The sequence below is a fragment of the Lynx canadensis genome, chromosome F2 (assembly GCF_007474595.2).
Source record: "Lynx canadensis isolate LIC74 chromosome F2, mLynCan4.pri.v2, whole genome shotgun sequence".
NCBI lineage: Eukaryota > Metazoa > Chordata > Mammalia > Carnivora > Felidae > Lynx > Lynx canadensis.
The window spans coordinates 1137575-1150763 of record NC_044320.2 but is presented as its reverse complement, the minus strand read 5'-3'; the positions used below and the strand labels follow the sequence as shown (position 1 = coordinate 1150763).

At 64.1% G+C, this 13189-nt stretch overlaps 1 protein-coding gene across 1 annotated transcript in view; it reads right to left on the bottom strand.

Moving 5' to 3' along the window:
- Positions 1–13189, bottom strand: part of ZC3H3 (zinc finger CCCH-type containing 3) — an 88464-nt gene that overhangs the window by 40058 nt on the left and 35217 nt on the right. Inside the window, exon 4 of the mRNA XM_030303909.1 lies at positions 12666–12819. Within this exon, the coding sequence (XP_030159769.1) occupies positions 12666–12819 (154 nt within the window). The remainder of the gene's footprint in view (positions 1–12665; positions 12820–13189) is intronic.

Genomic DNA, 13189 nt, shown 5'->3' with positions numbered 1-13189 from the left:
GTTTTATTTCTTCCTGTCAGAGGCAGTATTTTCAGCTTCCTCTGCTCCTCATCTGCAGGGACATCAGGGTCACCAGTGCTGTCACACGAGGGCCCGCGGTGCTGGCAAGGCGTGGCCGAGGGGCCCAGGCACAGCCTGAGGACAATCTTCCCCAGGTTCCACGGGGAGATACCTGCCAGGACCTTCTTAGGCTCCCCTCCCAACGGTCCTGCTGTTTTCAGAATGAAGCTTCCCTCCGGCAGACCAAGGGACGGTCTGGTGTTGTCATGAAACACACCTGGCCGATGCGGTTACTGCTGGCCCACGGGAGGCCACAGCATGGCTTGTGGGCTAGCCATGGCAGCAGCAGCTCTTAGAGGGTCCTGTCCTCCTCAGGGTTTGCTCCCAAGGGGGCGAGGCGCCTGCGGCCCAGCCCCTTTCCTGCCATTTCCCCCAGAGCTGCTGGCAGGACTCGGCCACTCAAGCCAGTCTCCAGAGAGGAAAGCAGCCACGTGCGTGTCACACGGATCAAGACACGGTGCGTGCGCTACAGCGGGCAACACGGGCCGACCCCGGCGAGGGGGAGTGAGCCTGCCAACAGGGCCACCCAGGGGCAGATGGCCCAGGGCCCATGCACGTCGGGGGTGGGAGACAGCTGGGGAGAGTGCGGACCCGTCAGGGCTGACACAGCGATGGGGAGGCAGGAGGGCCACCAGAGGGGCTGGAACCCGCCTCACAGCCACGGCCAAGCCCCGTGCGCACGCAGGCCCGAAATCCCCGCACACCTACTCGTCCCGGCTTCCCTCCTTCACTGGGAAGCCCACCTTCCCTGTTTCTGGAACCCACGGCATGGCCAAGGTACCAGGATGCAGCTCCCCACGGTAAGAGTCAAACAGTGCCAGGCAGTGGGAGCAAGACGGGGACAAATGGGTCCGCGGAGAAGCAGGGACAGAGAGGAGGGATGGGAGGGACGCAGACACGTGGAGGCAATGACAGGGGAAGGGCAGAGACCAAAGACAGAGTGACCAAGGCTAGAAGACCAGAGACACACTCACACACGTGATGTGTGACCAGGGGGCTGGCGATGACAGAGGCCGTGCTGGTATGAGTGCCCCACTGCCCCGACGGTGGCCCCAGCTCCACCAGGGCTTCCTACCCAGCAGCATGGCCCTCTGGGACACAGATACCAGGGACCAGCTCACCACGGGCCCAGAGGAGGTGACCAGCCCTGCATGATGGGCAGGTCCCAGCCTGAGACGGAGCAGACGGGGGGAGGGGTGCGGGGGGCCATGGTGTCTGCCACCCTCCTGTCCCACGAGGCCTCCGCATCAGGCCTGTTCTGGGGCCCCTTCCCGCCCACGCCATCCACAGACAGAGCCCGGGAGCCACCTCTGACGTGGTCTCACCACAAATACTTTTTACGATGTCTGTGACCCAGGCCGGACACCAGCAATCCCCAAGGCTAGCGACGCCCCAAGTGGTGACACAAACACCGGAGCGGGGGGGGGGGGGGAGACGGGACATCGGTCATAGGGGCCACGTGACCACTAAGGAGAACGGGCTCAGACTGACAGGGATATGGCAGTTCAGCCCCACCCCACGTGAACATCCTCCAACTGATGCCAACACCCCCCGACCCCCGTGCCAACCCCCGACAGAGCCAAGGAGGAAGCAGCCTGGAATAGGGCTGAGGCGCCCCTGCCGGGGGGCACAGGGGCCACGGGGCACTGTGCTGGCCCAGCCGAGCGCAGCCTCTCCTGGGGGCTGCAGACCTGGACTCCCGATCCTCTCACTGTCCTCCATCACCACATGGGGCCATCTTAGAGGCAGGGACAGGGACCAAACGTGTGAACAGACCCCAGACCCAGAGGGACCAGCTGGCCTGTGCTGGTGTCCTGAGGGCCTGATGCCACGGGGGCTCCGGGGAGGCTTCGACGTGTTGTCCGACACTGGGCGGGTATTTGACCGTGAGCACAGGCTGCAGGAAGGCACCGAGACGCCCTCTCCTCACCCCTCGGGGTCCTGGGTCCCAGGCCCAGCTCTGCAGCGAGGGGCCGGGCACCAGTGTCACTGGGAAAAGGTCCCCTCCTCTGGATGAGCTTCCAGAGGGAGATGAGGTGTCCCTTGACGGGGTCCCGGCCTCAGCGCCCACCCGGGCCAACCCCACATCCCCACCCCCGCCCTACCCCCCACCCCCGCCCCCGGCCCCACACTGTGCCGAGGGGCACAGGCAGGTGTCCCGGCCTCCGGAGGATGTGCTCAGCCCTGCTGCCACGGGGCTGCTGACAGCTGAAAGGCCTGCGTGCTTCAAACAGACAGAGAAATAAATAAATAACCGAGGCGCGCTTTGAACCGACTTCCAAATTAAGAGTTGCATCCTCGCTGTCAGGCCCCCGCCAGCGGTTTCTGCAGCACCTCCCGAGCAGAAGCACACCTCAGCCCATTTATTAGAATGATGAAGGCAGAGGGACCTACAATTGCACTCCTTCCTTAATGAGCAGCCGAAGGGATCGGTAAGCATAATTTCAGAGGCCAGTAATATTTTATATAATCGCCGAGTGGTTTAAATTGAAAACCCCCAACTGAATCAATATTTACTGCATTGAAACGAAATGAATAGTAATAAGTCACTAAGCTCCCTGTCCTGTTTCATAAAATAAAAAATTATAAAAATGAGCACAGGCGCAGGGAGGCCATCACATTAACTTTTACGGTACTTGGGGAGCCGTAACCGCCTGTTCTCATAAAATAAAATTCTAAAAAACCTGCCGGAGGAGGCCTGCTTCAGCACGGCATGGGGAAGCGGGCGGGGCCCGGGGGTCACCCCCAAGGCTCCCTCCCAGAGCCCTGCCCTGGGGCCCACGGGAGGCCCTGCCCTGGTCTCTGGCCAGAGCCTCAGCGCCTGTCATCCCCAGGCCAAACTTCCCGCTCTCGTTTCTTTGCCTGGCAGTGGGACAGGCGGTAGTGGACGGGTGTCCCCGTGCGTGGAAGAAAGGCTGTGCTCTGACCAGGCCGGGGCCCCGGGCTGGAGAGGGACGTGTGTGAGGGCCGAGGGTGCGGTCCAGCAAAGGTGCCCTGTGCGCTGGGGCGCCTGGGTGGCTCAGTCAGTTAAGCCTCCGGCTTCGGCTCGGGTCATGATCTTGCACTCTGTGAGTTCCAGCCCCGCGTCGGGCTCCGTGCTGACAGCTCAGAGCCTGGAGCCTGCTTCGGGTTCTGTGTCTCCTTCTCCCTCTGCCCCTCCGCCTCTCATGCTCGCTCTCTCTGTCTCTCTCTCAAAAATAAACAAACATTAAAAAATTAAAAAAAAAAAAAAAAAAGGTGCCCTGTGCGCAAGCACCACGCGGGAGCCCACCTTCCCCTGTGTGGGGCCCTGAGAGGCCGGGCTTTCCCTGGGGAGCTCCAGGTCCCCCAGGGAGACCGCAGCCTCCAGGGCTCCTGGGAGGCTCCTGGAATCGGGGCACAGCCATGCTGACAGAGACCAGGGCCGGGTGAGAGCCCCCCGGGGGAGGTGTCCCTAACTCTGCACACCGAACTCGGGGCTGAGACCGGCAGCACGGCAGCCACAGGGGCACAACCCCCAGAGGACCGAGGGCCCCCCTACCACCCACCGCCAGACTCCAGGACAGGAGACAAGGCCACATTCAACCAGGGAAGCCTGAACTGGCAGGGAAGACACACAGCCGGAAACAAATGTGCTCCCGTAGCTCAAGAACAAAGGACAGACCAACTTAAAAATGGGCCAAGGAGCCCAAACGGCCGTAGGTAAGCCCACAAGTAAGTGCTCAACATCGTGGGAAGTCAGGGAAATGTAAATTAAACCACAACCAGATGCTGCCACGGAAAATGTGAAAATCAGAAAGAGCGTAACACCGCGTGCCGTAATGGGGACAGAAAGGACACCTCCGCTCTGGGGAAGGCTTGGCGGTTTCACGTGGAGTCAAACACACCCTCCCGCGTCCCCGCAGCCCCACTCCCGGGCGCGCACTGAGGGGAGACGGGAACACGGGTCTACGCAGAGCCGGGGGAGAAGAGTCGGCTGCCTTGGTTCCCGTCCCGAAGTGGGAATAACTCACCTGTCCACCGGGAGGAGCACAGACGAGCAGGGGCGGGAGCAACGGGAGGGCCTGGGCCACGAGCTGTGTGGCGCTGATGCCAGGGTCGGAGGCCGGAGCGCTCCAGATCCAGCCTCGAGAGTCTGCAAATCCACGGTGCGGACAGGCGGGACGGGCTTCCTGGGTGTGGGTTGCCGACGGGGACAGCGCGGAAGCACTCTGGGCGACAGAACACCCCGACGTCGACGGAGGGCCGAGCCACACAGGGGTGGCGTTTGCCAAAGCTCAGAGCCGGACACTTAGCCTCGTGCGCCACCCCGGGCGTCCATGTCAGCCGAGAAGAACTAGACACAGACGTCGAGCTCTACTGAGCAGGTGTCCCCGATGGGGGACAGTCCCAGATACGCCCCAGGGGAAGGCAGAAGGAAGCGTGCCCAGCCGGAACTGGCAGTATGGCATGAATTCCGGGTGCTGGGTCCACACACGCACTCAACGGGGCCGGGGGGCAAAGACATACACCCCGAGCCGGGACGGCCCTGCTATGTGTCCCTGTCACCCCAGCCCCACGAGACCCCTGGCTGTGGGGGACTGAGGGCAGCCAAGAGCCACTGCGCCACGAGGAGCCAGGTTCTGTGACAGGCGGCTGGTTCCGAGCTGGCAGAGCGCAAGTTCCGTGGGGCGCCCCGTGTGGAAAGGACCCGGGCCACAGAAGGGGCCCCGAAGCCCAGGCTGGCACAGACTGAGAGCCGGACGAGTCACGACGGTGACAGGTTACAGCCTATCAGATACAGTACGAATCCGACGCCACGCTAGCATAAACAGATGAACAAATACATCAAGCAACGGGGGATAAGGGACAGCGGTTCCTGGTAGGATGCCACGCAGCCAGTACAAAAGGACACAGGGTTAAAGTCACGAAGGGTCTAGAATGCATGGGTGAAGCCCGGCAGAGAACAGGGTGCCGTACGCAGGGCCAACGCCTCCCCACGAACGCCTGAGGACCCACACGGGACGCCAGGCAGGCAGTCAGGTCACCACCCCCCCCCCCCCGCCCCCGGCACCAGGCAGCCAGACGCCAGGTCCTCCAGGCCACCCAGCACTTCCGTGACATTGCTGCTGAAATGGCAGATCTGAGTCTCCTCACAAGGAGGCGTCCGAGCCCGGGGACGCTGCACAAAGCACCTGGCCTCCGCTCTCCAAAACATCAGCGTCAGGAAAGACGGAGCGAGGTTGAGGGCCGGGTCCAGCCTCAAGGAGGCTGAAAAGATGCAACCCCCAACCGCCGTGGGGCTGCACACCAGCTCTGCCTCCAGGCAGCCCTCCTGGATCTCAGGGACCACACTGCAGTGCCCGGTCAAGGGTCACCAGGCCTGCAAATTCCACCCAAATGGTCGTATATGAACACAGAGGGGAGATATGATACAGCCGATGGGGCAAAGCATAAGCAGTCAGTGAACTGAGGCGAACAATACAAGGTCTGCAACTTTTCTGTACGTGCAAAAGTATATCAAAATGACATACCCCGGGGCGCCTGGGTGGCGCAGTCGGTTAAGCGTCCGACTTCAGCCAGGTCACGATCTCGCGGTCCGGGAGTTCGAGCCCCGCGTCAGGCTCTGGGCTGACGGCTCGGAGCCTGGAGCCTGTTTCCGATTCTGTGTCTCCCTCTCTCTCTGCCCCTCCCCCGTTCATGCTCTGTCTCTCTCTGTCCCAAAAATAAATAAACGTTGAAAAAAAAAAATTTTAATAAAAATAAAAAGAAAAATAAAAAAAAAAAAATGACATACCCCAAAATTTTTTACCCGAAGTGTTTACCCCCAAAAATTAGATGCAAGAAACCCGTGAGGACGCTGTGACTATCCTCTCCCCACCTCCCTCTCCGACAGCCCCAGACCCACCCTGACCCTCCCCAACATACCGACCCCCACGGCGGCCCCTGGAATTCACCGTCTGGCCTTCAATGGGTGGTCAGCGGCAACGGGCACCATCCAGGCAACGTACTGGGCATGACGCGGGAGGGGGGCAGTACACGGCCCACTCAGGCCACAAGCCACAGAACGCATCCGCAGGGCTGGGCAGAGGCAGATGCAGTCAGCAAGTCCAGACGCCCTGGAGCACCGCCAAGTCTAGGCGGCCCAATGGGCTCCAGAGTACGGCACCCACTATCCCAGGCTAGGCCCCGGGGCCTCGTCAAGCCTCTGCGCTTGAACCTGTTCTGCCTGTTCAGGCTTCTCGGGGTCCCCTCCATGCCGTGCATGCCGGGGGAGACCCCTTCCGTGCCTGGCCACGTCCCTCTCGCCGCAGCCAGGCCTGGCTGAGATGCACGGCGACAGACGGGCCCAGGAGAGCCCACCGCCCGGGCCTGCCGGACCTCCGGGCACGCCGGCCCAGGACACTTCTGCGACTTACCAGCTCAGGATCTGTCCCCTCCTGGGCCACAGCTTCCAGACAGGCAGGGCGACCCCATCCAGGGCAGCCGCCACAGACCTCGGACAGCGGGCCGACGAGGCAAAGGGCTGGGAGGGGCCGCTACAGCCACCTCCTGGGGGCCTCCGCCTGTTCTGCCAGGGCCCGGCCCGAACCGCGACACCCAGGAGCCAAGGTACCGCCCGGCTGAGAGCCGCAACCCACCCCCCCCCCCAGCTCCAGCCCGGGCGGGGGGGCTGTCTTCTGCAGCACGCAGCGCTCGGAAGCCCCCATCAGAGCCATCGGGAGCCCCGGGCTCGCGGTGTCACTGCGTAGTCAGAGCTCCTGACCTGGATGTCAACACAGCCAACTGTGCGGCTCACGCCAGGTGGGTGGCTCACCTCACTTTCCCTACCGCCCTTCGAGGGGACCGCCGACACGGAGGTGAGCGACAGGGACCAGGAGGGCTGGTGTGGCGCCGGTCGCCCCGGCAGGACCAGCCCGGGCCTGGGCCCAACGCCGCCCCCCCCCCCCCCGCCCCGACCTTGGGCCCTCGCGGCAGCTCCCCACCTCACGCAGGTCTGGCCACCCCAATCAGTACTGGGAACCCCAAGTGTGGACGGTGATGCCCCCGCCCCGTTCTCCCTGGCTGGAGAGGGTCAGGGGCCCGTGAGCAAGCTGCCGTGGGCTCTCCTGTCACCGTCGAGCGGAAGAGTGGACGGCAGCCGTTCCCCAGGGCCCACAGGACAGGCCATTCCCGGGGGTCACACACACGAAGCCCAAGCCGCCACACGCAGGCGCACACCCGCCGTTGAGTCCGGCAAGGAAAGCCCTGTGTGGGGCAGAGGGCAGTCCCCGCGGCACACGCCGAGGCTCCTCCCCACCTGCTGTCTCCCGGCAGAAGAGGTGCCCTCCCTTCCCCGGGCATACCAGATGGGCGGAACCCCAGACACTCGCAGGCCAGGCCTCCCCTGCATCTGACAGGAGACGAGGAGCGCCGACTGCCCGTCGCACGGAGCGGGCCGGGCCCGAATAGGCACCCGTGCGAAATCAGCCGGGTATCTCTCTTCGCTCGAAGTAGACACTGTTGTTCGTACCAGAACCAACTCAAACTCCTGCTGCGTTGGCCACGGTCACTCAGCGCTTTCATGGGTGGTGGGAGCCGTGCCTGGCCTGGCACCTTCTCAGGCTGTCGGTACAGGCTGTGCACAGACAGAGCCCACACGGCGCGGCTGGGGCACGGGGGAGACGGCATGTCAGAGAGTGGGTGGGGGTGCGGGCAGGCATGCCCAGGAGCATGGCAGCCAAGTCAAGAGAAGGTTGGCCGCGGCACACGCCCTGGGCCCGAACCCCGTGGTCACAGCCAGGGAAGGGGCTCGACAGGAGGAAGGGCCGCAGCCCCCCTGCTGTACCCCCCACACCCCTGCCGGCCCAGGAGCAGGGCTCCCTCCCCTGGCAACACGGCCCACACTGACCACGCCTGCCCCACCCCGAGACCGGCCTTCTCTGGGCTCCCTGAGCACCCTCCGTCCCGGGTACACTGTCGGCGCTTCACCACACTCACCACCCTGTGGGGGCTCCCGCCTCACTTTTCCGCTCGCCTCCTGACGGGAGGAGAGCGCCGTGAGCAGAGCGGGCACCGGGCCCAGGACGGGGCGCCCGGTTTTCTCTACTAGTCCCGTCACGGGTCCTGGCCTGGGCTGAGCGGGAGCGGCCTGTGTGCACATGGCCGAGCAGGGCCCTCACTAGACACGTGAGGGCCTGGGGCGTGGCCGTGACACGGAGGAGGCACCCACCTCACGTGGGGGCTCCCTCACAGCAGATGCTCCCTGGATGGACGGAACGCCGTGCCCCCCAAATCCCTATGTTGGAACCCTCATCCCAACGGGCTGGCGCGCGGAGGTGGGCCTCCGGGAGGTGCTTAGGGTTGGACAAAGTCACGAGGGCAGGGCCCCCCGACAGGACTGGCGCCCTCAGAGAGAGGACTGTCCCGCCACACGAGGACACGCTGAGGAAGCAGCTGCCTGCAGCGTGGACAGGGCGCCGGCACCCTCACCTCAGACGGCCAGCCTCCGGAACGGAGAGAGAGAGGCAGAGCCTGCCGCGTCCGTGGCCCGAGGGCCGGGGCCGGGCCCCGCTGCCTCTAGGGAGATCCTGGGCGTCCGGGGGGGTGGGGTGGGGGGCCGGGCATGAGGGGGAAGCACACGGGACCCCACAGCCCCCCCCTGGGGGGGGTGCTGCCCAGCCCATCCTCAGGCTGAATTCCTCTTTAATGAGACATCACTTTGGAGACACATTTCAGAGCCTTCAAAATCGCAGCCCGAGCCTCGTCAAACCAGCCAGAGATTACTTAAGATTTACCGCACAGGCGCTAAAATAAAATAAAATAAAGTAAGGCGGGCCTGTGCGCGGCAGCCCCTGTGACAGCGCCATTTGTAGTCGGGACGGAGCGGCCTCCAGACTCATCTGCTCGAGCTCAGCGGCTTCTGTTTACCCCGCACTTTCACGTCAAATGAGTTTGGAAGGAGTGAAAAGTGACAGGCGGTTTAGGGATATAAGTCACGTTTCAGCAGCAGTTCAGATTAATGAACTTGCTGGAAGCCGCCGAGGGCACAGGCAAATCCACAAACCTGAGAACAAACACGTTAAACCCTCGCTCGGCGGGAGCCTCCGCCGCCCCCCAAGACACCCCACACCCCAGGGCCGGTCTGGGCAGCAGTGGCGTGAGGTCCTCGGGGCCCAGCCATACATCCTGCGGGTCCCGCAGCGATCCCACCCGCAGCCCCTGGGGCCACCAGCCACTGCCAGGAGGGGCCTGCACCCCATAGTCCCAGGCAGTCGGGAAGCGCGGCCCCATCTGCCTGGAGCAAGAGTGGCAGCGGCCCTGCTGCCCCCACGCTCGCTCTGACGCCAGGCCCCTCGTGGCACAGGACCGAGTGTGGCAACCCCTCGCCACAACGAGGGGTGTCATCCCTCCGGACAGGGAGGGCACGGACCTGCCACGACCACTGGCCATCTATCTAGCTGATAAGCCAGGTTCCGCCCCGGCCCTGCTCAGGACACCTGGCCACTCCGTGAGGCAGCCCCAGGGGCCTCTGGGAGCGCCGCCCCCCGGCCTTCCCGCTCGCTCGGGGTCACACGGCGTGTGTTCCCCAGCAGCGCTCCCCAGGCTCCCCCGCGACGGCAGCATTTCCACACACACATATACACAGCTTTCTCTCCACAGCGGGTGTCTGCAGGAGGGTGGGATCCAGGGCCACCCATGCCAACACCGGCACTCTCGGCCACCGGGTCACCTGACTTACTTCCCGCCTGTGTCTCCCAGTCCCCAACACTGCCGACTGAGACTTCCAGGACTGTTGGGGCCTGCCTGCCACACCCCCCAGGGGTGTTCCCCTCTGAGGTGCGTCCGGATCAGGAGGGCCAAGGAGAGCTCACGGGCCTTGGGCTGAGGCTGGCCACCCGGCGGGAAGCCCTGCTTTCTCACCCCTGCGCCCTCAGACCACACTGGCCTGGGCCCAGCCACCGGCTCAACCCCTCCTCATGCCCAGGGAAAAGCTGAAGAGCCTGCAGATGCACAGGGTGGAGGTCAAGGCCACAGGCCAGGCCAGTCGGCCAGAGCCTCCCTGGACCCACTGGCTGCACACAGGCAGCCCCCAGCTCTGATGGAGCTGAAAGTAGCAGGTGAGTGGGCACCAGACTGGCCCTGGAGACAGGCCCTGGAGACAGGCCCTTTCCGCTGCCTCGACAAGACAAGCCCAGGCGGGCGCAGCCGACAGGCCGGGAAGCTGGCGGGCGGCCACTCTGCTGAGAAGGAAGCCCACCCCCCAACAGGGTCCGGCTGACCTTGGGCAAAGGAAGCCCAGTCTGCTGGCAGCCACGTTTCCCAGGACCTGAGCCGCTCAGCCCTCGGCCTCTACCACACCCTACTCTGCAGGCCCACGAAGCCCGGGGGCCTGGCCCCCAAGAACCTAGGACTCTGTGCTCAGGGTGTGTCCCGGAGCCCTGGCAATGGGTAACACAGACCTGGAGTAAAGCGGTCAGGTGGAGGGAGACCCCACTAAGCAAAGCCTCCACACGTGGCCTCAGATTACGTGTACCCGTCCTGGGGGGTAGGGCCCAGCCACGCCCGCACGCACAGGGAGCGCTGGAAGCCTCGAGCACCCGCGAAGCTGACCCGAGCCCGCAGCCATCGCGCACGAGTCAGGGCCACAGGACCTGAGCCGTCTGACACCAGCACGGCCTGGGACAGGGCGGCACAGAGCCAACCAGAGCCGCGTCCTCACCACACCTACCCGCCCCACCCATAGCCGGGCCCCTGTGCCGGGGCACCCACACGGCCATGGCCCTCCCTGCAAGGCGGCCGGCCCGGGGGGAGCCGTGGCCGAGCAGGGTGGGCAGCTGGGTCCGGGCCTGTCCGTTCTGAGCCGGGCCTACGGCGCCCACAGCACGAGGCCCGCCTCCCCTGACGGCCCATCCCACCTACCTGAGCCGGGAGGTCAGACCTCGCAGACCTGCCCACACGGCATATGGACAAGCGCCCTCTCCACCCCCACCTGCTCAACTCCCACACCGAGGCGCAGGCGAGTATTCCCTGTCCTGCTGCCGGCTGGGCTGCTCCCCACCTAATGGACTTGACGGTCTGCCTGGTTATGAGGCGGCTACAGCCCAGGGGGGGTGCACCCAGCCACCCCCCCAGTAGGCCTCGCCCCACAGGGCCTGCCACCCCTTTCTGCTCACTGACCCCCACGGGGCCACCCCAGCCCCCCACCACGCCCCCTGGGGGAGGCGGGACCGGAATTCGGACCGCGGGAGGGGAGGCGGGAGCAAGATCAATAAATCTGAACCTCATTCACGATGATCTGGGGCTCTTATTAAGTAAATTAATTTAAGTTAATTTAGCTCGATCATGACTCCCGATCACAGTGATTTAGTGAGGGGGAAATTGCATTAGGAAAGGCCATGCTCACTAGATAGGAGAACGGAAGAAAATTAGACCCACTTAGCACTGTGAATTAATATGGAAATAGCAGGTGTAAATTTAACCTTATCGAGAGAGTGAAAATTATCTTCATAAATTTGTAGAAATAGCCCCCAAGATACTTATAAATCTATTTAAAACAAAAATATTACAAAAAGTGCAGTAAAATTAATTTAAAATATACTTGCAGCTATTGCCTCCAGAAAAACCAGCAGCAGGGCCAAGTTCGGTGCAGCCTCGCGGTAACGGAGGAGGGAGTGGGTGCCGCGGCCTGGGTGGGCCGATCGCCCTGCCACAGGCCAGCGGGCCCGCACCTCCTCTCACAGCCCCAGAGCCAGGGAGCCACTGGCCAGCAGGTGGTGGGGCTCCTGGTGGGCTAGCAGGACGGCCCCTGCCCAGTATTCTGTGTAGTCCAGTCCCGTGGGGCACAACGGTCCCTTGTCCACAGCCCTCGGCCAGAGTGCCCACCGCACCTGGGTGGAGGCCGACGCTGGATGAGGGAGCTCCCACTCTGCTCCCCTAGGAAGAGGCTCCCAGAGGGCGCCCCGTTCCCACTCACCCACCAGAGCTGCCGCCCCACCCCCCACCTCAGCAAAGGAAGGGGCCATGCCCCCCACGACGGGCCTCCTGAGGCCCCAGGGCTGAGCAGGCTCACAACAGGGGCCCCCGACTTCTATCCCCTAAAGCTGCTGCCCCAACAGAGCCCTCCCACTTCTGGGCCAGGGCACCCAGAAAATAAGTGGAACCGTCCCCACTCTGTACGCCCTCAGCCAGGAGCGGCCCAGAGCAAGGCTGCAGCACTGGGGGGTGGGGTGCAGGCAGCACCCATTGCGGGGGACATGGAGAGGGCCGTAGCCCCGTGTGCCGAAGGAAAGATGGGCCACAGCTCCCAGAGGGCGGCTCAGGCCCTACCTCTAACCAGAAGTTTCTCCATGAAGTGGAACAATGCCCGGTGTGGCCTCAACTGTCCAGATGGTGGCTTCCCCCACGGACGTCCCCTGCCAGCTAACAGCCTACAGACAGCGGTGGAGGGCATGCGTGTCTGTGCACGCGTGTATCCGTGAGTGCACGCGTGCGTCCGTGAGTGCACGCGGCATGCACAGGCTGGCCGTAGGTCTGCTGCAGAAACTGCTACACAGAAAAATTAGCCTGTTCCACGGCCGGCAAACTGTAGACCAAGCGCTTCTGTGTGGCCAGCTCGGTCCCCTACAGGCCCCAGGCCCAAGGCAGCCCGGATGAGGGCGTCCTACCTGGACAGCGAGAGCCGCCGTGACCGCCAAGAGGGCAGGGACAGGGGAGACTGGGGGGCGCTGAGAGGAGACACGGGCGTCTTCTTGACAATGCGGTAGCGGGTCTTGATCACTTTGCCGGTGGGAGGCGTCCGCAGGGTGTGCACGCTGGACGCTGCAGAGGAAACGCACACAGAGGGGGTCAGTGGAGGTCGGCAGGGGGCCTCTCGACTCACTCCAGCCCCGCCCCACACAGCCCCAGAGCACCCAGGGGCCCGAGGCTCCAGAGAGCTGGGCCCAGGCCTGGAGTCCTGAGACACAGGGCACTGGGGATGCCGAGTGACACGTGGGCGGGGGGGCGCGGCAGAAGCGCCCCGGGGCCAGCTGACTGGGCGGCACCATGGGCTGGTGCCCCTCAGCAGGCAGCCCGCAGACTCAGGACCCCCACTCTGGCCCCAACTCCCCAGAGCCTCCAGGAGTAGCGAGGAGGGGGCCGCAGGAGGGCGCAGGAGGCCGGGGTGCAGACTGCTCGCCTCCCTCTCCGG